The 27,413-nt window shown below is 30.0% G+C and overlaps 1 protein-coding gene across 1 annotated transcript; it reads left to right on the forward strand.

Moving 5' to 3' along the window:
* Positions 1–2,257: 2,257 nt before the first annotated feature.
* On the forward strand, positions 2,258–21,596 carry LOC130669741 (klaroid protein-like). The gene is made up of 10 exons (XM_057472783.1): positions 2,258–2,274; positions 6,704–6,914; positions 7,009–7,365; positions 11,043–11,283; positions 11,378–11,508; positions 11,576–11,787; positions 11,859–12,044; positions 17,238–17,461; positions 17,536–17,610; positions 20,418–21,596. Exons 2-10 carry the CDS (start codon positions 6,712–6,714, stop codon positions 21,363–21,365), a joined length of 2,577 nt encoding a protein of 858 aa, XP_057328766.1. The 5' UTR covers positions 2,258–2,274; positions 6,704–6,711; the 3' UTR covers positions 21,366–21,596.
* Positions 21,597–27,413: the final 5,817 nt, after the last annotated feature.

Consider the following 27,413-nt stretch of genomic DNA (forward strand, 5'->3'; position numbering starts at 1 on the left):
ATTATTTTCGAATTAAACAGAATAAAACCGATTTAAAAATTTGAAATCTGTTTTATTCAGTTTAATTCGGAGTCAGAATCAGAAACTTGAGAATTATTTTCGAATTAAACAGAATTAAACCGAATAGAATTATTTAAATTCGTTTTAATTCGGACAAATTCTGGTTTTCCTGCCGAATTAGACAGAATTCATTTTCAAGTTAGGTACCGAATTAACAGAATTTATCTGAAGTATATAGAATTAAAAATTCAATTCTGTTTAATTCGATCGAATTCAGTTGTTTAATCAGGGCTGTAAGGGAGTTAACACCGTAGAAACTCCGTGTTTTCACCACGTTTCTACGGTGTCGTCAAAACCGCTGGGGTTATGATAACATCCATAAATATTTAAAAAAACCCGCGTGATTTTCTCCGCGCCATCTATATTGAGCCAACATGATAAAATATGAAAAAAAAAAATAGTGGAATTTTGTTTTACCCCTGAATTTTTAACTAATAAATTTTTCAATCGACTATATTTCTAAGATACAATTTTATCAATAAAAAATAACAGCTTCTAACCATCAGCACAGAATTCTGATTATTTTGAATAATTAACAAATTTATTAGGCCAATTAGATTACCAGAAAAGTGGAATATAACAAAAAAAAAAAGTTACTAGAACTTTAGAAATGCATTTTCATTGCATGCAGTCGGGGGTTAAAAATCACTATTTTAATTATTATCTGGACCCGATGTTTTTTTTTTAAATTCTTACAAAATACATTTTGACAGCTACATTTTTTTTACCATAATCTTGCTTTATAATGACACAATTCCTTGTTATTTATGATGGAATCTTTTGCGTGTTTACTTTTAAACTCGAGTACTGATCAGTCATAGACACAAATCCTATTGCCGTCAATTAATTTTTTGGTAAAAAATAAAAACTGCGGGTAAAAATTTAATTTACTCACTTAATTATTCATAATTTTTTAAAATATCCGACTGGATTCTCATCATTTTAATTCTTAATTAATTGCAGATAAAATTATGGTACTGAAGTTAGCAGACGTCTAGTAATTTTTGGATTATTTTTTAAACAGTAAATTATAAAAAAAAAAAATTCAAAAAAATTGCGCCAGTAGTTTTTTTCAATTTTTACATGTGCATATTTTTAGTTTATTTTTTTTTGTAATTTATCGTTTTGAAAAAAAATTCAAAAATCATTAGACGTCGGCTAACTTTAGTACCATGATAAAATTATGATACTGAAGTTAGCAGCCAATTAAAAATTTTCGGATTTTTTTTTTCAACAAATCAATTACAAAAAAAAAAAAAAAAAAAATGCACTTGTAGAAAACTTAAAAAATTACAAATGCAATTTTTTTTAAATATTTTTTTTTTATAATTTATCGGCTTAAATAAAACCCGAAAACTTTTAGACGTCTGCTAACTTATGATGCTGAGGTTTGCAGACGTCAAATAATTTTTGAATTTTTCTAGAAAAAAAAAAATATTTAAAAAAAATTGCATTTGTAGTTTTTTAAGTTTTCTACAAGTGCATTTTTTTAGTTTTTTTTTTCTAATTGATTTTTTGAAAAAAAAAAATCCGAAAATTTTTAATTGGCTGCTAACTTCAGGATCATGTAAAATTACCAAAATTCAAATTTAAAAAGTCACTAGAATTAATTCCCTAGACGGCTGGGATAGGAAACTGCAACACTGCAAGAAGCAACAAAGGTCTGATATATTTACAAAAAAAAATCACGGTTACAACTCTTGTTTTTTTATTTATTATTATTATTTAGACAGGTAAATTAAATGTGATGATCATCATAACAACATATTGCGTTCCATGCTTAAATAAATGAATTGCTGTTATGAACCTCAATTGTTTATTCAAGATTACAGTTATGATGGTGACGAGAATTCGAGACAATATTAAATAGTTTTGTACGATTTATAAATGTATGCATTCTTTGTAATTTAAACACGTAATTTGCAAAGGAAATTGAAATATTTGTAGACAAGGCGGCAGCTAGTGTTTGTAAATGTGGACTCAATTTTTGTAGGTAAGGTTCTTCTATTTTTAAATTATTTCATAATGTCTTGCATGCCATATTTTTGCAGTTTATTTAAAATTTTTTAAGTTAAATAATTAAACGTTTGGATTTTATTTGGGTTCTATATTCAGTGGTAATATTTTTTTAAAAAATTTTTATTGTTATTTGGTGTGATATTTTTTTAGAGTTGCTGGTGTTGAATAAATTAATAAATATAAGTATATTATTTGGTAAGTCGTAATTTATGATTAGAAAGTTAACTCTTGCAACCATGAAATAATATTTAAATTCACTGTAAATATAATTTATATTCTGTTTGTTGTGTCTTTATCCAAAAAATCCAGGTAGAAATGTATGGGAATCCATGGGGATCAACGTGGGAAAGTATGGATTTAAATGGGAATCCATGTAGGAAAGTGAGGGCATCTGGATTCCTGCACTGAGAGAAAAAATTTATATTTTCAAGGAAAAATGCTTGATTAAAGTATTTTAGTTATTTAAATAGTGCCAAGCAATTATTATCTTCAATCAAGTAAAATGATTAGTAATTGGGGTACGGAAGTTTGTGCTCAACAATAAGAATAAAAATTCGCGCTAATTTCTCAAAGAAATTTCTAAAGGATATATTCAAATGTCGAGTGTCATTAAAGCCGTTGAAATTAAGGTTGTGAAAAAAATATGTCAATGAGACAATCAGCAAGATAATGAGCAAGGCAAGCAGCAAGACCACCAGCAAGACAATTAACAAGACCACCAGCAAGACAATTAACAAGACAATTAGCAAGACAATTAGTAAAACAATTAGCAAGACCACCAGCAAGACCACCAGCAAGACAATTAACTAGACAATTAGCAAGACAATTAACAAGACCATCAGCAAGACAATTAACAAGACAAGTAGCAAGACAATTAACAAGACAATTAGCAAGACAATTAACAAGACAATTAGCAAGACAATTAACAAGACAATTAGCAAGACAATTAACAAGACAAGCAGCAAGACCACCAGCAAGACAATTAGCAATACCATCAGCAAGACAATTAGTAAAACAATTAGCAAGACCACCAGCAAGACAATTAGCAAGACCACCAGCAAGACAATTAACTAGACAATTAGCAAGACAATTAGCAATACCATCAGCAAGACAATTAACAAGACAATTAGCAAGACAATTAGTAAAACAATTAGCAAGACCGCCAGTAAGACAATTGTCTTGCTAATTATCTTGCTCATTGTCTTGCTGGCGGTCTTGCTAATCGTCTTACTAATTGTCTTGTCAATTGTCTTGCTGCTTGTCTTGTTAATTGTCTTGCTGGTGGTCTTGCTAATTATCTTACTAGTGGTCTTGCTAATTGTCTTGATGATTGTCTTATTGACATTTTTTTTTCACAACCTCAATTCCAACATTCTTTTATGGCATTCGATATTTGAATATATCTTTTAATTTAATTCACGTGAATTAGCTCGCGATCGTAATTTTTATACAGAGAAATTTGGGCGAATTCTTGTCTTTTATTCTTATTGCTAAGCACAAACTTCTGCACCCTGTTTATGACACTCAGCCACGGTGGCATATTGGAAATCATGTTTTTAATAAACTCTTAAATTACTCCTCGATGTTTGTCATCTCAAATATTAATTTACACAACTGAACAATAAAATTTGAATATTTAATAGTTTATAGAAGTAGCTCTCGAAAAAATGAATATATTATATATTTTTATCAATACCAATAAGAAATTTCATTTTGTTATGAAAACAAATTTTTTTCTTAGTGCAAAAATTTTTTTCTAATTTTTAATTATATCTTTCTTCAATTCCTTTTTTTTATTTAACCAAATAATTGCTTTATTGAAGTTTTTAATTGTAATAAATTTGAGAAAGTATCAACTAAATTGTAAAAATATTTGCTTGCCAAGTAATTGATGCTTCTAGAAATTTATTACTAAAGCGCAACAGTAGTTTTCTTAAAATAAGAACTATCAATTTTATTAAAAAAAAATACTTATTTCGAGTATTTATGGAAACAAGAAAAATATTTACTTGAATTCCATTTTTTTTCCACATAAGAATCTGTGGGTACATGGATTCCTATTCCTAATGAGTGTAAATGTCGTAGACATGAGACAAATTTAAAACGATAAATAAATAGAGTAAATAATTAAAAAAATAATATTTATAAAAAATGCACTTATTCATTTCGAAACTTTTTAAGTCCGCATTTTTTAAAAATTTAATTTTATTAATTATTTACTCTATTTATTAATAATCTTAAATTTGTCTGATGTCTGCTAAATTCACACTCATGAATTCCCGTATAGAAAATTCACATAGTAAACGATGGGTGTCTAAATTTTCATATAAGAAATACATATAAATCGTTTATTTGAGAAACCCCATAAGTCAAGAAAAAAAAATTTTTCAGGAAACACAAAAAACATTTTTTTGGAAAAACTTGACATTAAAATAATAAATAAATAATTGAATACAATAATGTCAGCGTCTCTGAAAAAGATTCCAACAAGAAAAATTTAATTTTTTAACTGAAACTACTTAAAAAATTATTTAAAGTTGATTGACTTATGGGGTTTCTCAACCAAACGGAAAAAAAAGTTATAAAATCATTGTTTTTTTAAATGTTTCCACTCCAATCATTTATTACACTGATAAAATGAAGTATTAAATATGTATTTGAACTCTGAAACTCAGAAATTACAAAAAATTATAATTAATTTAAACATTTTAATTAGTCATGTAACAGTCAACAATAAAACAACATTTGAAATTAATTTCCCAAAAAAGCGCGAATTTTAAATGAAAAATTATTTCTGTAAAACTAAAACTGCATATGTTTATTTGAGTCATTGACTTATGGGGTTTCTCAATTAAATGAAATTGCTGTCACCCCGTTAATTTTTTTTTAAACGCTGATTTGATGCATATTTTGATTGATTTCTATGGAGGGGCATCCAAAGAACCCAAAAATGCAAAAAACCCAATTTCGTAAAAAACATGACTTATGGGCTTTCTCAAATAAACGATTCATATAGGGGCTTGAATATCTAGATTCCCGTGTGGGAAATCCCGATAGGAACTGAGTACTTGGATTTCTGTGTAAAAAATCTATATAGAATCCGGGGTATCCGAAAAAATTAATATTTTAAACAAATGAAATAAATATTTACTTTTGCTAACAATGTTATGACATGAAGAAAAAAAACATAGAAATCCGGATCCTTTTCCATGATTATTTTCCGATATCGACTTTTTTCCGGTCTCGAAATTTTGGAAACCGCACGAGTAGCAAGTAGCAAGTATAGGGTGATTCGATTTGAACGACTATTTTTTTTTTTCACTCCCACTTGAAAATATTGTTATAGACATTGAAAAAAAAATTCCCTGCAAGTTTCAGCCCTCAATTTTAATTTTAAGTACTTTATATTCGATTTTGAAGTTTTCCCATTTAAAATACATAGGAAAGTTGGGATTTTTTTTTTTAATTCTCTATAACTCAGCCGCATTTTAAGTTATCGGGTCGCCGTTTGCGGCATTTTTTAGGCAATTTGATACTCTTCAAAAGTCTCCTCGATAGTTTTACTCGGACTCTAATTGTTTTTTCTGTATTGGTTCTGAAAATAATTTTTTTAATAATAATTTGGGTTTTTAGTTGATATTAACTAAATAATAAAATTTACAGAAAAAGTACAGGTAACGATTTTTTAGGAAATTTTATTCGCTACAAAAAAGGTCCTCTTAGTCAAGTGGCTCAAGTTCTTCGTTCACGTGATATAGAGATTTCAGTAATTTTGTAAATAAAATATTTGTCAAAAAATTCCACCAAATGCTATTTCATTTCAATTTTAAATCAGTAAATAATTTTCCTTTTATTAATTTAATCCAGTCATTAAAATCAGAAGGGGTCAAATTGATGAACCGGAAAAATTTTTGACAAATATTTTATTTACAAAATTACTAAAATCCCTATATCACTTGAACGGAGAACTTGAGCCTCTTAACTAAGAGGACCTTTTTTGTTGCGAATAAAATTTCCTAAAAAATCGTTATCTGCACTTTTTCTGTGAATTTCATTATTTAGTTAATATCAACTAAAAACCCAAATTATTATTAAAAAAATTATTTTCAGAACCAATACAGAAAAAACAACTAGAGTCCGAGTAAAACTATTGAGGAGACTTTTGAAGAGTATCAAATTGCCTAAAAAATGCCGCAAACGGCGACCCGATAACTTAAAATGCGGCTGAGTTATAGAGAATTAAAAAAAAAAATCCCAACTTTCCTATGTATTTTAAATGGGAAAACTTCAAAATCGAATATAAAGTACTTAAAATTAAAATTGAGGGCTGAAACTTGCAGGGAATTTTTTTTTCAATGTCTATAACAATATTTTCAAGTGGGAGTGAAAAAAAAAAAAATAGTCGTTCAAATCGAATCACCCTAAGCAAGTAGCAAATATTAACTTCGACTCCGCCGTCCATCTTACGGCATTAAATCCTTACACTATTTAAAACTATTTGAAAACAAAACAATAATAGTTTATCGTATTCATCAGAAAAATATTTTCAATACTTGATATTAATTATAAATTTAAAAAAAAATATATCAAACTTTATTAACATCAGATTTATTTATTTTTACAGTAAAAATAATGGAAGGAGAATCACATCACTATGACTTGAGAAGTAGAAGTAGATCTAGGACTAGGTCTCGTACTCCGATGATTTTTAATCAAAATTTAGTTGATTTTGAATCTAATGAACATCATTACGATTTAAGAAGTCAAGGAAATGGAGAAAGATCCCATACTCCTGTTGAAGTATCAAGTAGTAGGCGTTCGGAATCAAGATCTTTGTAAGTTTAATATTTGTTTACTTCTCAAGTTATTATGTGATACATATTTTGATAAGAGTATTAATGTTACAATTTATTTCATTTTGAACCACAGACCCAGTAGTGTTATAAAAAAAGATCTAAGTTTGGAAAGAATACTGGAAAAAAAAGACAACATTCAAGAAGGAGAAGTAATTGTAGAGTATGAAAGTCTAAATGAAAATTCCGCTCTCTCGACCGTTAAAAAAGTCGAAAGACGATCAGAACGACGACGAGTAAAAAGACAAATGTTTGTTAATGGACAAGGAGAATTGGAAGAGAGTAAACTTAGTAAAAAGTTTAATAAAAATTTATCTCAGAAAACAATAACTACCAGTGATTACTATTCTTCTGAAGGAGGGGAATTCGATGACTCGTCTAGAAATCCTAGATCTGCGTATGAAATATACAAGCAAGCCGGTGATTGGTGGGAGTAAGTTATTTCATTGAATATAATATTGCGTATTGTTTATTTATAATTAATATTAGACTGGGCCAAATAAATCGACTATTTTTTTTTTTTCGATACTGTGAAAATATTATTCCTGATGACAAAAAAAATTATTGTTCAAGTTTGAGCTCTTAATAGTGATATTAAGAGGTGTATCGTTACGACTTTTAGTTTTTTGACAGAAATTTCATTTTTTATCCAAAACTTGTAAATCATCTATCTGAAAAATTTGAGCAATGTATATTTTCAAAGGAAATAGAGTTCCCTACAAAAAATCTCTCTTACACGTAGAAAAAAATATTGCGCTCACCACTCAACGGTATCGTGATATTCACTCTCCTCGGTTGGGTATCCGTTGTATACGGAAAGTGCTGGTCTATCGGATCGTGATTATCACGATCCAGGCGGATCCCGAAATCATAAGATCGTTTCGCTATAGTAACGATCCGTTTTGTTATTATAACTAATTTGAGGTTAAAATAGATAAATTTACAACTTTAACTTCATTACAATTTTATTTTTAGCTGTCATTAATAATCACATATTAATAATTCTAATAGGTGCAATAAAAAATTATTATTTAATATCAAGAAATGTTAAGTAATAGAATATACGTAATTAATTGATGTAAATTTTACAATCTTTTTTTTGTTTCAAAGATAAATTAAAAAATTAATCGATAAAAAACAGAAATTCTTGCATTGGATATATAATTAGTATTTTTTCATTGTCATTCTGTGCGCTTTAAATAATTAATAATTTTATAAATAAACACTGTATAATTTGCAAGATATGCATTATAAAGTTTAATAATTTGGTTATGAGTGGTGGCGCTTGAGAAGTAGATCGCGATAATCACGATCCGTTTTGGTACGATATGAATACGTTAACTGACGATCACTATATATTTAAGTATATGCACAATCCGTAGGATCATTATTATAAGTATCTAGTGTTTCATTCATATCGATATATTGTGGTAGTAGCAATACAATTTAGAACTAATCACGATACACTTGTCGCTCTCCGTTGGTGAGCGATAAACACAATATTTTTTTTTCCGTGTAGTAAATTGACGTAAAACGAGCCGTTTTCTTGTAACCGTGCCTCAAACATTGATTTGTTTTTTAAATTCTTTGTTTATATTTTGGATTTTTGTAACTACTAGAAATATTAAAATTTTTCCTAGTCAAGACACATATTCTTGAAGGAAATTTAATGTTCGACAAAAAAGGTCTCCTAACATTTTTTGCAAAATTCACTCCTTCGAAAGTTATTCAAGGTTGAAGTTGAGTCAAAACGACTTTAATAACCTGAATAACTTTCGAAGGAGTGAATTTAGCAAAAAATGTTAAGAGACCTTTTTTGAAGAGCATTAAATTTCCTTCAAGAATATGTATCTTGACTAGAAAAAATTTTAATATTTCTAGTAGTTACGAAAATCCAAAATAGAAACAAAGAATTTAAAAAACAAATCAATGTTTAAGGCACGGTTACAAGGAAACGGCTCGTTTTACGTCAATTTACTAAGAGAGATTTTTTGTAGGGAACTCAATTTCCTTTGAAAATATACATTGCTCAAATTTTTCAGATAGATGATTTACGAGTTTTGGGTAAAAAATGAAATTTTTGTCAAAAAACTAAAAGTCGTAACGATACACCTCTTAATATCACTATTAAGAGCTCAAACTTGCACAATTATTTTTTTTTGTCATCAGGAATAATATTTTCAGTATCAAAAAAAAAAAAAAAAAAAGTCGATTTATTTGGCCCAGTCTAATTCATATATTTGATTTGTAAACGAAGACAACATTGTATTCGATATGGTTTATTTTTAATTATATTATTGTTGTTCTGCATGGTAATAAGATATTGTATGTCAAGGGATGAAACAAAACGATTTCAGACCTGGGTGAAGTTGGCTTTCGAGCCGTAGACGAGGGCTGACATTACCCACTGTCTGAAATCGTGTTCAATGCTGTGTCAAACATTATATTTTTCATGATTACCTGCATTGGAACTTCAAAAGTCAGTATCAGCAGCTAGAAATTATCTTGTTTTGACCAGGGTTACAAATAGCGCATTACATTTATAATTGCATTAGTGCTTCAATTAAATTTTTTTACATTTCATAATCCAAAAACAACAAATTAAAAATGATTTCTTAATTTTTAATTCAATATCTTTGAATTAAAAATAATTTTTTAATTTTTAATTCAACGTTTTTGAATCAAAAATTAAATTTCAAATTTTCAATTCAATTCAATTCAAATTCAATTTTCAAGGGTGATCCAAAAAATAACAAATTTTTTTTTTCTCGGAAACCGGTTGAAAAGTTTCATTTAGATAAAAAAAGACGCCTGTGAAAATTAAAGCTCTTAATATTAACATTAAGAGGTTCCGCATTGCACTTTTCTATTTTCCACAAGAATAACATGGAAAAAATTTTTTTTACGTCTTCTGATTTTTATAAGTAACTAACGATGCGTCATAGGAATAATTGGCAGGCATATTTTTGTAGGTAATTGAATGCTCTACAAAAAAAGTTTCTTATCATTTTTTGATAAATCTATTTGTTCAAAAGTTATTTGAGGTTGAAGTCGAATTTATATTAAATTTTGAGATCTTTTTACTTATCCGGCGAAACTATCAGACCTATTAAAAAATATCATAGGACTTTTTTTGTAGACAATTTTATTCCATAGAAGTTATTTTCAATAAAGTTTTTTCGAATTCTGCATTGTTTTCTAGTTATTTTCATTTTAATGTCATGCTCATAAAAAAAATAGTCTTCTGATCGATTTCAAGAGCTTGACATTAAAATAAAAATAACTAGAAAACACTGCGGAATTCAAAAAAACTTTATTGAAAATAACTCGTAGGAAATAAAATTGTCTACAAAAAAGGTCCCATGATATTTTGCAATAGATCTGATAGTTTGGCCGGAAAAGTAAAAAGATCTCAAAATTTAATATGACTTCGACTTCAACCTCAAATAACTTTCGAACAAATAGATTTATCAAAAAATGATAAGAAACATTTTTTGTAGAGCATTCAATTACCTACAAAAATATGCCTGCTGATTATGCCTATGACGCATCGTTAGCTACTTATAAAAATCAGAAGACGTAAAAAAAATTTTTTCCATGTTATTCTTATAGAAAATAGAAAAGAGCGATGAGGAACTTCTCAATGTTAATATTAAGAGCTCTACTTTTCACAAGCGTCTTTTGAGAAAAAAAAAAAGTTTGTTATTTTTTGGATCACCCTAATCCATACAATAGGGTAGAGGTGCCATTTGTTGCCACTGCTCCATTTTTGGATATTTAATACTTCATTTTAATTAATAAAAAATTGTAAAATAAAATTACCATTTTAATAGTGGGATAAAAGTATCTTGAAACACATTTAAAAAATTAATTATGTTTTCAACATAAATTGAGTGTTGATTTAAAAGTAACACTTGATAAATGTTGGTAATTTAAATTCTTATACTGGGTAATACTTTTAAAGTGTAAAATAGCAGATCAATTTAAATTTTTAAGTACCTCAGCGTGTGTCGGTTTAACACAAAATATTTAACACAGACACACAATATTTCTACTGAGTGTCACAAGCAAAATAATCAACAGAATTAAAAGTTTTTTTTTTATTTCTAGTGTCTTTCCAAAAACAGATTATACGTACTCTCAAACATCACAATGCCGATATGAAATTGCACCAGGGATTTTAGCAATGCCCAATATGTCTCGAACCTCCATACATTTGAAATGTGGCAGTGCCTGTAGTAGTCTGACGTTTAGTCAATCGGATTTAACTCAAATGTCTCAGTGTATTAGTAAAAGCTCTTCCGATTACTTAGACAGAGATACAACTGACACAATTAAACAAAATCGTTTAGTGAGCATTCTCATATTTATTCATATTATTTGATATTTTATATTTCTTGTGATGTACAAGATATTAATCCAATAATTTTTCTCTCTAATTATAGAATGAAGAAAGTGCTTACTCGTTCTCACGTAATTTAACACGAAATTCGGACTCAAACGTCACTTACAGACAAACACAAGCAGAAAACTCGAGAAATCGCAACTCAATTTATCACGAAAATTCCCGAAATCAGTAAATATTTATTTGTTATTTAATAAAAATCTTCAACTTTTTAAATTAATTGATTTTTTCTTTACAGATTTGATAGTTTTTCACAAATTGATTCTAGTACAGAATTAAATCAAGTTCTTCCTTCAGAATCTAACAGCATTCAAAAGCGGACGATAACATTATGGTTCGAAAAAGTTAAGAATATATTAACACTGTTATTTGTTAACATGTTTCAGTTCATAGGCATCAAAATGTTACAGAGGAATACTAATGCTAGTCACAATTATCGGCGATATCAAGGCAAGTTTTATTAAAATAAAAATTATTTAAAAATATTATCGTGTTATTAATATTTTATTTGTTATCTACAGAGTCCACGTGGAGTAAATTATGGAAGAACATGAATAAAGTTTTTCAGTATTTATATTTGTTGTTGATAAGAGTTCTGTTTCTTGATTCTTGGATACTAAGATCTGCCTCAACTATTTCAGAAAGTTTTCACAGGCATCGTTCAAAATTTTTTTGGTTTATTCTTCCATTACTACTTTTTATAGCTGGTGAGTAATTACTAAAATTTATTTACGATAGTTTAGTCGTACACGAAAAAAAATATAGCTCTCGGAAGTATATTGTGTAGGTTAGACTGTTTCAAATTAAGCGACTATTTGTTTTTTTTTTAAGAACTTTGAAAAATCGTAGGGGTATGTTAAAATATGTTGACAGTTAAGATATGAGCTCTTAATATTGATAATTAGAGGTGGCTGTTTATAATTTTCGGTTTTTCATTTAGTAACATGGTAAAAAATACATAACTTCCGAAAAAATCAAGATACAGAAAATTTCTTTCTAAACATTTTGTAGCAAATTTACCGATCTACAAAAAAGGTTTTTTATGATTTTTGCATAAATTCAACCATTCACAAGATAACCGACGTCAAATTTTGATACAATTCGAAGAACTTGTTTTTGCTCGTTCTGAATTTTATACCATGTCGACTAATGAGAATTCAGGAATTCTTAATACAGTTTTTTGTAGGAAATTGAATGCTTTACAAAAAAAGTCTTATCATTTTTTGATAAATCCATCTGTTCGAAAGTTATTGGAGCTCGGAATCAAGTTAGAGTAAATTTCGAGATCTTTTTACTTTTCCGGCGAAACTATCGAACTTATCATAAAATGTCATAAGATATTTTTTGTAGACAATTTTATTTTCTAGAAATTATTATTGATAAAGTTTTTTGAAATTCTGCATTTTTTTCTAGTTATTTCCATTTTATTGCCAAGCACCGAAAAAAAATAGTTCTTCTCAATTTTAAAAGCTTGGCATTAAAATGGAAATAACTAGAAAACAATGCAGAATTTCAAAAAACTTTATCAATAATAATTTCTAGGAAATAAAATTGTCTACAAAAAATATCTTATGACATTTTATGATAAGTTCGATAGTTTCGCCGGAAAAGTAAAAAGATCTCGAAATTTACTCTAACTTGATTCTGAGCTCCAATAACTTTCGAACAGATGGATTTATCAAAAAATGATAAGAGACTTTTTTTGTAGAGCATTCAATTTCCTACAAAAAACTGTATTAAGAATTCCTGAATTCTCATTAGTCGACATGGTATAAAATTCAGAACGAGCAAAAACAAGTTCTTCGAATTGTATCAAACTTTGACGTCGGTTATCTTGTGAATGGTTGAATTTATGCAAATATCATAAAAGACCTTTTTTGTAGATCGGTAAATTTGCTACAAAATCTTTGCAAAGAAATTTTCTGTATCTTGATTTTTTCGGAAGTTATGTATTTTTCACCATGTTACTAAATGAAAAACCGAAAATTATAGACAGCCACCTCTAATTATCAATATTAAGAGCTCATATCTTAACTGTCAACATATTTTAACATACCCCTACGATTTTTCAAAGTTCTTCAAAAAAAAAAAATAGTCGCTCAATTTGAAACAGTCTAGTGTAGGTACAGTAACGATCCGCATTACCTGTATACTAGATTGTTTTGTAACGATCTACTTTATCGCAGTACTAATTCCAAAAGGACTTACATTTAAATACGCTCTTTTGACTTTGGAAAGATTACTAGACCCAAAAAGGCGAATGATTTTATTTTCATTCCTAATTATTTGCAAGACTTATTTCAAAACAATTAAAAAAAAAAAAATTTTGAAAGCCTAAAGGACGTATGACTTGAATTATATGTTCTTTTGTCACCACTTTTACGACTGTCACGCCAATTTTATTGTCAGTACTAGTTCGATAGTAGATATAGATGAAAAGAAAAAAGAGAAACAGATATAAGTAGTCAGCTGTTAGAATGAGAAGCTAGACATTTCATGTAGAAACATAAATAAATTTGATGTCGAATTACACCGGCACACAAAAAAAATTAAGTAGAATGTGCATTTGACCGGACCTACCTACGGGTACGTATTTTGGTCCGCTGAATCCGAATTCGAGGTCAGTTTGACCCCTACACCCTCGAAATTTCGAAAAAACTTCAAAAAACCGTAAAAATGATGAAAATTGGCAGTTTTAATGATAAAAAAATGTTTTGGAACTAAACTAAGCGTGATTTTCATGTATTTCGATCCGCTGAATATGAAATGAAACTTGATTGAGACCACGAGCCATTTTAAATGTGAAAAAATCACACAAAACTCTCAAAAATTCCGAAAAAATATAGTTTTCATGATAAAAAAACTTCTTCTGGTCCAATTCAGATAAAATTTTATATCTTTTGATGTCTTCAATTCGCATTGTAATTTTTTTAGTCTATTCACCCTCTAAAGCTGGAAAAATTCGAAAAAATTGTAAAAATTACCATTCATAACAGAAAAAAAATTGATTGAACATGATTTGATGCCTAAAATAAATACTCTATAACGTAGATATATCAAATAACTTGAAATCTGTGAAAAACACAAGACATAAAAAGATAGAAAGAAATGATTTTTACGAATCCTAAACTTTCCTTTGTTTGTATCGCACTCTTTTATCCTCAAATGATCTTCGTAGTGGATTCCTCTTTCGTTTACGATTTTCTTCGGGTACTTCTCTTTTTAACATCCAACAAAAATCTGCCATCATGTTAACACTCCAATTTCCTTGGTATCTACTCTCCATTTCACTGATGTCTTGGTGAAAACGTTCTCCCTGTTCTTCACTATAGTCTCCACAATTAATAATTTGGAGACCAAAACATTCTTCATAAATTTGTTTGATCTTATCAGATAACGATCTTCGATTCCTTTCCAAATTGAATTCTCCACAAATGTAACAAAATGAATCAGGACTTTTATTACACAGATGAGAGTATACTATTACTTCTTGTAATAGTATACTCTCCAGTAGCCAAGTTTCCCACTTCTGAAGAGCTGCAGTCACTTGATGACGGCGCCTGCGAGCCTGTTTTCTTACCCTGACCAGACGCCGATACTGGGGCTCCGACTCCCTGCATAGTAAAGTACTTATCACTTGTACCTGCCATGACGGCACACACGCCGTTAACCCAGGGATTCTGCCAGATAGTTCTAATGCCCACCGTCACCACGTGGAGGTGCCCCGGTTACAGGCACAAGCAATTAAGTCTTCAAAAGTCAAAAACGAGAGTAAAAAAACCAAAAAAATTACTTTTTTCGTAATTTTGGAGGGTTTGTGTGATTCTATCACATTTAAAACGGCTCGTGGTCTCAATAAAGTTTCGATTCATATTCAGCGGATCGAAATACATGAAAATCACGCTTAGCTTAGTTCCAAAACATTTTTTTTATCATTAAAACTGCCAATTTTAATCATTTTACGGTTTTTTGAAGTTTTTTCGAAATTTCGAGGGTGTAGGGGTCAAACTGACCTCGAATTTGGATTCAGCGGACCAAAATACGTACCCGTAGGTAGGTCCGGTCAAATGCACATTCTACTTAATTTTTTTTGTGTGCCGGTGATATCAATTTCGATATTCATTGATTCTAATTAAATAGGAAGGATTTAGATCGTGATTTTCAAAAGGGTTCTTGGAATAAAAAATACATAGCCAATAAAAAAAAAAATAGACCGATTAATTATTTCCTTCGAGAGTTATCGTGCTTACGAAGATTCATACGTAACAATTGACAGTACTAGTTTCTTGGATTAAAATAATTAATTTAAAATCAATGAATTAACAAATCGACTCAACATTGGGTTTAAATTATTCCTTAATAAATTATCTGCATGCGAGGACACAATTTAATATATTTTTTGTGCTATGAAAAGGGCGTAGAAATGTTTTTGTATGAGTGAAATTGTCAACGAGGAAGAACCTTCAGTAAAGCACCCTCAGCGCTTTCGCGCTTGAGGTGTGCAAAAATCAGTGTTTTAAATTCGGTATGACAGTGGCTACAAAATAGACTAGCGATATTAACTTTCAACTATTTTTACTAATTTCAATTAACAAAAATAAAAAAAATGAAACAAAGTTAGTAAAAATCCAAATTTTAACATGATTCTAGTTTATTATGTAAGTAAGGCAAGTGACTCCTCTATCGGTCAATTCAGCGAAGTTTTTTTTTCGAATTAAGAATTAAAATATAAAAAACCAATTCATGTATAAAAAAATGATACACTGATACAAAAACTATCTTGATTCAAGAAAAATTTTTTCTTCAAAATGTGGTTCTTGTTTTAAAATTTTTAATTGTTTTAATTCAAGAAATAAGTCCTTGAACCAAAAAATTGAAATTCTCGGATAGAGAAAAAAAATTCTTTGTTTGAGAATTTGATTTTTCGATGAAGCCTTTTTTGTTTTGAAACAAAATTCTGACATATTTCGCTCAAGAATTTCTTGCTCTTCGATTGAGATAGGCAAAATCTAGGTTTAAGACATTACCGACTCGTTTCGAGAATGGCGCGGTTTTTAAATCAAGATATCAATTTACTCAGCTTGAAAAAAAACTTTTTTTTTATTTTAAAAATAAAAAGTTTTAAAGTGATTTTTTAGGACTACATTCATTTACTTCAGATATGTTAAAGTAGAAATTTATTTTTAAAAAAATTTTTTTTTTCATTACTTTAAAAACATCTTCTATCAAGGAATTATTACTTGAACCAAAAATTTAAAGTTCTTAAAATAATAATACGACATTTTTAGTTGAAGACAAGTGGTCTTGCTTGAAGAATTCGATAGTATCGATTGAAGATAATATAGTTTCGGGTCAAGACACGAGAGTTATTCATCGAAGATACAAAATCTATAGAGCCAAGAAAATCTAAATCAAGACAAGAATTTCTTGAAGCAAGACAATTGGTTTTCTTCAGAAATAAATTCTTGGCTCAAGAAAATATTTCTTGAGTCAATATAAATTTTCTATCAGTGTAGAACCTTGAAGCTTATACATTTAAATTCAAATAAAAAAAAATAAATGTAAAAATATTTTCTATAAATTAAACAATAAATGAAAATAACTTCAATTCCTGATGTTCCCTCTATCGGCTTGCCTAGATCCCCTCTATCGGCCACCTTATAGATAAAATTTTAGCTGCTCGGATGTATATAATTTATTTATATCCGATTAACTTTCCGATTTCCGATTAATTTTCATTCGGAACTTTCCGATTAAAATTTTTCAATGGGATTCAATCGGAGTTTTTAATCAACCACAAGTTTACGTATTGTTTCGGTAACGATCTACTAGTAGCTATATTTAAATAGTTCGTGGAGTAATAGCTTGTATTTCATCGAATCAATTCTTTTTTTTTTCAGGTTATTGGTTTTATCCTAGTGTAAAAAATTACGAACTGCCTCTTTTTACTACTACTGCTTTTTCAAAATATCTCGCCAACAAAAGTAGTTTTACTGCTGCCATAGATCCAGTAAAAAAAGTAGATTTTAACGTAAATAATGCTATGGAAGAAAGAATCAGCCAACAGATAGAAAAGTTGATATATAGAGTAGAAAAATTGGAAGCTAAGCAAGTTGATTCAGAAGTAAGCTTTAATATCGTACTGTTTAAGTATAATAACTTATGGAGGTATATTATTATTTAACTTAATTTTTATAGGGACAGCTATTAAATAACAGTCAATTTATAGCCAAGTTGAAAGTCGATGAAAAAGAAGTTTGGAACATTTATGAAGTAAGTCAAAATTTCAAATTATGTCTGATATATTCACACAGAAAAAAAAATTAACTTGGTTCATTTTCTTAAAAATATCATTCTTGTTTCAAAACATCTAAATTTTTCAATTCAAAAAAAGTTCAATCTTGAATAAATAAATTATTACTCTTCAATGGAGAATAAAAATTTTTCTTTTCAAAATTTTGCTCCTGAAAGAAGCGTTTTTGTTTTCAAACAAGATGCATATTCATTTCTCTCAAGAATTTTTTTCTCTTCGTTTGAGGCCGATAATATTGACTCAGGATGATACCGACTTAGTTTGAGTAATGGCGCATATTTTGAATCAGGCGGGTGTTATTTTACTCGATTCAGAAATATATAAATATATTTTTTAAAATTATTAATCAGTTTATTACTACAATAGTTACTAGGCTGTATCCAAAAAATCGACTATTTTTATTTTTCTTCATTATATCGAAAATATTGTTGGAAATGACGAGAAAAAAATACTGTAAAAGTTTGAGCTCAATATTAACATTAAGAGGTTCCGCATTGCACTTTTTCTATTTTCCATAAGAATAACATGGAAAAAAATTTTTTTGCGTCTTCTGATTTTTATAAGTAGCTAAAGATGCGTCATAGAAATAATTGGCAGGCATATTTTTGTAGGTAATTGAATGCTCTACAAAAAAAGTTTCTTATCATTTTTTGAGGAATCTATTTATTCAAAAGTTATTTGAGGTTGAAGTCGAATTCATATTAAATTTTGAGATCTTTTTACTTTTCCGGCGAAACTATCAGACCTATTACAAAATATCATGGAACCTTTTTTGTAGACAATTTTATTCCCTAGAAGTTATTTCCAATAAAGTTTTTTTGAATTCTGCATTGTTTTATAGTTATTTTTATTTTAATGTCAAGCTCTTAAAATCGATCAGAAGACTATTTTTTTTATGAGCATGACATTAAAATGAAAATACCTAGAAAACCATGCGGAATTCGAAAAAACTTTATGAGAAATAACTTCTAGGGAATAAAATTGTCTACAAAAAAGGTCCCATGATATTTTGTAATAGGTTTGATAGTTTCGCCGGAAAAGTAAAAAGATCTCAAAATTTAATATGAATCCGACTTCAACCTCAAATAATTTTTGATCAAATAGATTTATCAAAAAACGATAAGAAACTTTTTTTGTAGAGCATTCAATCACCTACAAAAATATGCCTGCCAATTATTCCTACGATGCATCTTTAGCTACTTATGAAAATCAGAAGACGCAAAAAAAATTTATTCTATGTTATTGTTATGGAAAATAGAAAAGTGCAATGCGGAACCTCTTAATGTTAATATTAAGAGCTCTAATTTTCACAGTATTTTCTTTTCGTCATTTCCAACAATATTTTCGATATAATGAAGAAAAATAAAAATAGTCGATTTTTTTGATACAGCCTAGTAGATATTGATATACAAATGCACGGAGTGATCAAGTACTAGTTCCCTGATCAGGTACTGGGTCTCTTACCTTATTACCCTAATTTTGTGTTGAAATTTCAACACAAATTTAATGTTAAAATTCTAACACAAATAGTCTGTTGAAAAATAACATGAATATTTTGTGGGACGTTTCTAACACAGATTATCTTGATTTCCACCCAATATTTTTTTCTCCATACCCACACCGAAAGTTTTAGTTCCTGCCCTATTTAGAGGGAAGAAAGTCGTTCTTTTCTTTTATGAGAAAAATGATAGAAATTAGCGCACGCGTTATCTTCTCACAAACAGGCAAAAATTTAAACTTTCAGGTGTAGTTCTGAAAAATCATATGCACACCATGGGGTAACTAAGACATCCCAATCCGCGTGTTCTTCATCATTACTTTTGGCTCGCGTAGCCGATTACACACGTGGGCTGTAATGTCCTAATTTCTCCCTGGGTGTGTAATATCCCATTTACTGTATAAACAATAGGGTGAGTCAAAAAAACCAACCTATCGAATTCACGTCTTAAAAAGGACCTATATATCGAGAAAAAAATTCTCCCATTGGGCAAAATTTTTAGCTCAATTTTAAAAGGTGTCGGTGGCCATTTGAAATTTCCCATTTAAATAACATGCAAAAAAATTTTTTTTGATTAAAAATATTATAACTTTTGAACCGTGTGAGATAAAAATTCGGCTCTAGAATATTCTTGTAGGGCACTAAATTTCTTAAAAGAAAGTCCTGGGAGCCGAATTTGTAAACTTGATATTTCGTATACTAACAGACTATCAAAGTCTAGAGTAAACAGAATCATTCAAATTTAAGGCTTTATTATTAAAAATGTCAATACTACGAGAAAATTTGTTCTACATGTAGTGCAATGCAATCACCAACAATATCCACGCTGTAACAAATAATATTTTATTATCGATCACAATAAAAAAAAAGTATTTGGAAAATCCAAATAAAGCCTTAAATTTGTATAATTCTGTTTACTCTAGACTTTGATAGCCTGTTAGTATACGAAATATCAAGTTTACAAATTCGACTCCCAGGACTTTCCTTTAAGAAATTTAGTGCCCTACAAGAATATTCTAGAGCCGAATTTTTGTCTCACATGGTTCAAAAGTTATAATATTTTTAATCAAAAAAAAATTTTTTGCATGTTATTTAAATGGGAAATTCAAATGGCTACCGACACCTTTTAAAATTGAGCTAAAAATTTTGCCCAATGGGAGAATTTTTTTCTCAATATATAGGTCCTTTTTAAGATGTAAATTCGATAGGTTGGTTTTTTTGGCTCACCCTAATAAACAATGAAAGTTAATTATATTTTTTTAATTGTAGAAAAAAATATCTGATCTAGAAGAAAAAATAACAAACACTCAACACATTGTCCAGCAGCAAAACAAAGAAAGTGAAAACACTTTTGATGAAATAAAAAATATTAAAGCAGAGTTTAATAATCTACGAAATCTTTATGCCGATCTAAGGATTTACTGTAACAACAATGTAGCAATAAATGATTATGAATTAGAAAAACGAATCGCACAAACTCTGTCATCTTTTTTTGACAGCGGAATTCTTCGAGACGAAGTAAACAAAATCATCAGTAGTTCAGTAATCGCGAGCCCTAATGATAAAAAACTAGATCACAAAGATTCAATGGCAGTAAATTGTGAAAACTCACCCGATAAGTGTTCATTTACAGAAGAGCACATAAAGAAAATAGTAACAGAAATTTTGAAGACTTACGATGCCGACAAAACAGGGAGAGTCGACTATGCATTAGAGTCCGCTGGCGGTCAAATAATTAGCATTCGTTGCACCCAAAGTTACAACGTCAACACCAGAGCATTCAAAGTTCTCGGCTTTACTTTATTTTACGAGAGTAGTGACCCTCGGACTGTCATCCAAGGCCACTCATTACAGCCAGGAGTTTGCTGGGCATTCCAAGATTTTCCTGGGCATCTTCTGATTAAATTACGGAGTCCAATTAGAGTGACGGGTTTCACTGTCGAACATGCGCCCAAGTCTATTTTGCCCAACAACGAAATAAAAAGTGCTCCGAAAAAATTTAATGTCTGGGGTTTGAAGGAAGAAAATGATTCCGATCCGGTTCTTTTCGGCGAATATGAATTTCTGGATAACGACGAAAGTCTTCAATATTTTCCAGTGAAAAATCATGACGTTATTGAGCCTCATGAGTTCATTGAATTGCGGATTCACAGCAATCACGGACAGCTTGAATACACTTGTCTCTACCGGTTTAGAGTTCACGGGAAATTAATTTAGAAGAGTTTGAATGCTGTCTTATTTTTTACAAATGAGCATCAAGTGAATGTGCCTTGAAAATATTTATATAATAATGATATATATAATTGTGTGTAAGTATCATTGTTTAAATAATAGTTGCGGTGTTTGAGCCGAGGACGTAACTATTTAAATTTTTTTAACAGTAAATAATAATGAAATTAATTGTAAGTGCAGACCAAAAGTTTCGTAATTAGTGCGAGTGTTTTTTTTTAAGAGTCAATTTTTTCTCACTCTATTAATCTCATATTTATACGTAGAGTTTAAAAAAATACTTAAATTTAACAAAAGCTAAGTAATCCAAAGTCAGTTAAATTGTAATTATATTAATTATATAGTTATAATAACTCTGTAAAGTACAAATTACAACAAAATGTGGCTTAGCGCTTACTAGAATAAGATGTCTTATAATTTTATTGATATTTTCTGAGTTACTGCAGTTTTTATGTTAAATTTTCTTAACAATTATTGTAAGTTCATGTAATTGTATGTGAAATAGAAATTTTTAAATCGTTTATAATTTATTATCATGATTTTTTCGATATCTGAATTTAATAATTGATCTCGAATATTGATATTTATTGAGAGTTATTGAATATTCAAAATGGAGTTGATTGATACTGATTTTGTTTTAAATAAAGATAAATATTCACATTGATCTGTGTCGTTATTAGTATATTGTGTGACAAGGAATGAAAAAAAAAATTTTCTACAGATTGTTTATTGCATGTTATTTGGCGTGTTAATTTTGACTACACACTTGGTTTTAGAGTTCGAAGAGCAGATCAAGACGACCTTTAAATTTAAGGAAAATGATGACGCGATTGATTGAAATAACGAAGCTAACTGGTGACCAGTTACATTTAAATGCGTACCCCTTTTTACAGGGGCAGCTTCCTCACCCTTTGGATATACACTGTTAAAAAAATTGTTTGAATTTTCAAAACATTGTGTATAACGCAATGAACACATACATTTGTGCTTGAAATTTCATTACTAATTTCATATAGAATTTAAAATACATGTTTTTGAATTTTCAAAGTAACACTTTGGATTTTCAAATACTTCTTTTTGAATTTTCAAATACTTTTTTTTTAATATTCAAATACTTTTCTTTGAATATTCAAATACTTTTTTTTGAATTTTCAAATACTCTTTTTTTAATTTTCAAATACTTTCTTTTTAATTTTTAAATAAATGTATTTGAAAATCTGAAGCGTTTATTTGAAAATTCAAAAGCGTGTATTTTAAATTCTATACGATCGTAACAATGAAATTTCAAACACAATTGTGTGTGTTTATTGCGGTATATACAATGTTTTGAAAATTCAAACAATTATTTTAACAGTGTATATCACATTTAATACTGTATCATTTTATCATTTATCATACTGTCAATGATGTTCAGTTCAGTCACAAGTTTTATTTACTTTATATTATTGAGGAAATAAAAACTTAACAATAATAAAGTCTGATGTACACCGCTCACATTACTCACACAGATATTATATATATTTCACTACACAATCCTTGATTACTGAACGCACAGCACGTCACGCGCAGAAATTTCATATACAAGCATTTGAATTTTCAAATAAGTATTATGAAATTTCAATTGGAATTATTAAAATTCAATATGTCTTAGAATTTTCAATACTTGGTTTGAAAATTTAAAAAACAAGTATAAATTTTAAGTACGTATATTAAAATTCATATTTTTCATCTTAATTTTCAATACCAGCTTGATTATTAAATAAAGTATATTAAATTTGAAGCTTTTTTTATTGAAAATACAATTCAAATATCTAGTTATGAAAATTTAATTCCTTTTGTATTGTAATTTTCAAATTATTTTTAACAGTGTAAACTCGTTTCGAACATCCTCATCTACCCCCCAAATGACAGCGTCGATCGCAAAATATAATCAAGTGACGACCGGGGGTGGACGTTAACTAGAGGTCAAAGAACTCACCCCTTTGTCATGTGGTGTCTAACCACAACTACCACTAATCCATTCCATTGTAGGCTCAACACTTCTTCTATGGTAGGAAATAATGAGACTCTGGACGAAGTGGGCTTGGGAAGGCCCGCCTATGACACCAGTTCCCGATATTGGTCAACGGACCGCTTCGAGATAAAATGGTGAGATGCCTCGCATTACCCTAAAAGGGTCCTCTCCATTGATAATCATTCAAGTTGCGAACAAGCTATTATCCACTTTTTCCGTCCTTGATATACTAATACCCTCTAAGTCTTTAGGTGCTCTAATTATTTAAGCCAAATCAAAGTTTAGGGCAGCTAGGGAATGCCAATGTTCTAACGATTCTTCTCCAGCTTGAAAATGTATCCACAATAATAAGTCACGGAGTTCGGAAAACTTTGAGGCTGGTCCGTGGTCCGGACGGTCGACGATTTTCTAAATTTTTTTATTTTTTTTTTACGATAATTTTTCCAATTTTAATGAAGGTTCAAAGTTATCTGATTGGTTACTGTGCTATTTGTAAACATGTTATATAAGTATGTTAATTTTGTAATATAAGTTATAATTGATTTATCCAAATAAATCCCATTAGCAATAATAAAAACGGCCATAGCGGATCCGAATTACCGTAATTTACGGTAAAATACGGCAATTTGCCGTAATTTACGACGAATTGCGACATGTTGCTGTAAATTACGGTAAAATAAGTAATTTGTGGTAAATTACCGTATTTTTACCTTCAATTACGCTAGTTCTGCCGTATACCGTAAATTACGGTAATTATCGTAATTTACCGTAATTCGGATTCACTACCCTAGCGGGTCCGAATTACGGTAAATATAGTGATTTACCGTAATTTACGGCGTCTAGCATAATTACCGCAAATTACGGTAATCTACGGCAAATTGCGGTAAATTGCTGTAATGTACGGCGAAATGCTGCAAATTTGCGGTGAAGCTGCGGTAAATTTGCGGCAATGTTGCGGTGAAAGTACGGTAGTTTACGGTAAAAATGCCGCATTTTCGCCGTAAAGTTGTGGTAACAGTGCAGTATTTTACCGTAGAAGTTTTGTAAAATTGCGGTATTTCACCATATAATTGCGGTAAATTTGCTGTATTTTACTGTAATGTGAAGCTTTCCACTGGAATGTCTGTTGATAATCGGATATTTGACTGTAAACAACTGTCTTTACTTGACATTTCGGTACCGTGTCTTTAAGATTTGGTATTGTGTAGTGCTGGATATTATTCAAATCGTAAAGAAATCTGTTCTCATCAGTGTTGACCGAACTTTCAAATTGTAGATCTACATTGATATCATTACAAGTATTCAGATAACTTAGATTTTCTTGAATTAGATTAGAATCTATACAATTTAATAATTATTTAATTTTTCGATCTACTTTGATTTTTTCTAATAAATGTAAAAAATTAATAATTTGATCTACATTCATCAATATAGAATGCCGTATTTTTATTCCAGTATATTTACGCTATTTTTCCCGTAGTATGATCTTATTTTGCGGTGTTAGATGTTAAAATACGAGAGTGGATTTCGAAGTGTCAGAACCCGTACTGGTTTGCCAGAAGTTTATTCGTTTTTTGCACGCCTCATATCACGAAGCGTTTGAGGTAGTGCTCTACTCTCAACACGTCAAGATCAAGCAATTTTTTTGATTTTATTTTCTTCGTTCAATTTATCAAAACCCTAGCAAATCCGAATTACGGTAAATTACAGCAATTTACCGTAAATTACCGCAACTTACCGTAATTTCGCCGTAAATCTACAGTAATTTGCCGTAAATTACCGCAAGGTGCGGTAATTTACCGCAATTTACGGTAATTTAGGTAAATTACCGTAGATTTTCGGCGAAATTGCGGTAATTTACGGTAGATTGCTGTAATTTACCGTAATTCGGATCTGCTAGGGTAGAGAGTCCATCTACTCAATTTATCGAAAATTTCATAAGTGTTAAAATACGTATAGATAATTATAATTGAATTCATAAGATGTTTTACGGAGATGCTCGCTTACGCTTCAATACATCGTAAAATGAACTCTAGCCTATCGCTGGTGGATCCGAATGACGGTAATTTACTGCATTTTTGCCGTAAATTACCGTACATTACGGCATTTCGACGGTAAATTTGCCGCAATTTACGGCATTTTACAGTAATATGCGGTAAGCTACGGTGAATTACGGAAAGATACGGCAATTTGCGGAATTTTTGCCGCAAGCACAGTATGTTTTTTTATTTTTACAGTTTTTACAGCGCAATACTTCACTTCGCGGTAAAATGACACAGGCTTGTCACAATTTTACGATATATGACCGTTTTCTTACTCAAAATTTACGGTAAAATACCTAAATTTTACCTTAAAAACCGTACGTTTACTGTAAAATAGCGTAAGTTATGGTATTTTATCGAAAGTTACCGTAATTTACCGCTGAATACACTGTAAAAAATTGGCGGAGTGAATGCGGAATGAATGAATTTTTAATTATTCACTCCCCTCGGGGTGAAATTCACTCCGCAGGGGAGTTTTGAAAATATTATTAATAAAATATAACTCCACATAATAAAATCGAAGTAAAAATTCGCGTATTACATTATTGATCAGCTGATATGCACACACATACGCACATACATATTTAGGCACACACGCGCACTCGCACACACACGCACGCACACATTTGCACACACGCACACATTCGAACACACGTACACATTTGTACACACGCACACATTTGCACACACGCACACATTTGCACACACGCACAAATTTACACACACGCACACATTTGTACACACGCACACATTTGCACACACGCACACATTTGCACACACGCACACATTTGCACACACGCACACATTTACACACACGCACACATTTGTACACACGCACACATTTGCACACACGCACACAAACACCTGCACACACCTAAACACACACTCGCACACACACGCACACACATTGTTTAGCAGTTTCATATAAATTAATATAAATTTATTTAAGTATTAAAACTCTGGACCGGAGGAAATTGGGAGTGAAATAAAATCCGCTTCACTCCGAGATCACTCCGCTAAAAAAAACTCCCAATTCACTCCGCATGCGGAGTGATTTTTTTTAAAACTCCGGAACTCCGAGTGGCGGAGTGAATCCGGAGTGAAATCGGATTTTACTTCACTCCCAATTCACTCCGGATTTTTTACAGTGTACCGTAATTCTTCCGAATACCGTAAATTACGGTTATTGCTGTAATTTGGATTCGTCAGGGATCAGCAATAGAATGAGCGAAAAGAGCCGAATGTTTCCGAAAAAACGCGAATTTAAAAGACTTTTTATAAAATTACCATGTTGCGCAGTAAAAAGTACCGAAAAAGATTTGACTGAAAATGGAAAGAAAAAATTTTTACGAAATCTTTGAGGGGGGCCGCCGAGCCCCAGGGGGCTGTAGTGCCACCGGTCTCCCCTACATTTTTTGATAAGTCAGAAATATTACTATGTGATATAGTAAAATGTTTATACCTCATACATAGTAAATTTTAATAAAATTTTGTCAAAAATTACCGAAAAAATAGTTTAACTTTCAAGAGTATCGAGGTATCTAATCGTTACCTCAAATTTTTAGGTGATTTTCACAATAAAATCCTTGGCTTGTAATCATTTTCTTCCACTCAGAAAAAAAAGAATTTCTTGGCGCAAAGAATTTATTTTTACCCCAAGAAAAGTTTTTTTTTTCCCCAAGAAACTTTTTAATTTCAATCCACAATGCAAAAATTTTCTGGGGGCGAGTAAAATTTTTTGCGCCAAGAAATTCTTTTTTTCTGTGCAGGATCTAAGTTCCGACAGTAAAAACTCCGATTGGATCTGATTGAAACTCAATCAGTAAATCCGAATCCATTCGGTAGCGTTCCGATTAATTGAAAAAATGTCCATAGGAAAATGATAATTTTTTTTTTTCGATTATTTTTTGATTGAAAGTCAGTCGGAAATTCTCGATTAAATTCAATTATTAGAATTTTTCAATCGGATCAAATCGGGAT

This window comes from Microplitis mediator, chromosome 6 (genome assembly GCF_029852145.1).
Source record: "Microplitis mediator isolate UGA2020A chromosome 6, iyMicMedi2.1, whole genome shotgun sequence".
In the NCBI taxonomy this organism is placed as follows: domain Eukaryota; kingdom Metazoa; phylum Arthropoda; class Insecta; order Hymenoptera; family Braconidae; genus Microplitis; species Microplitis mediator.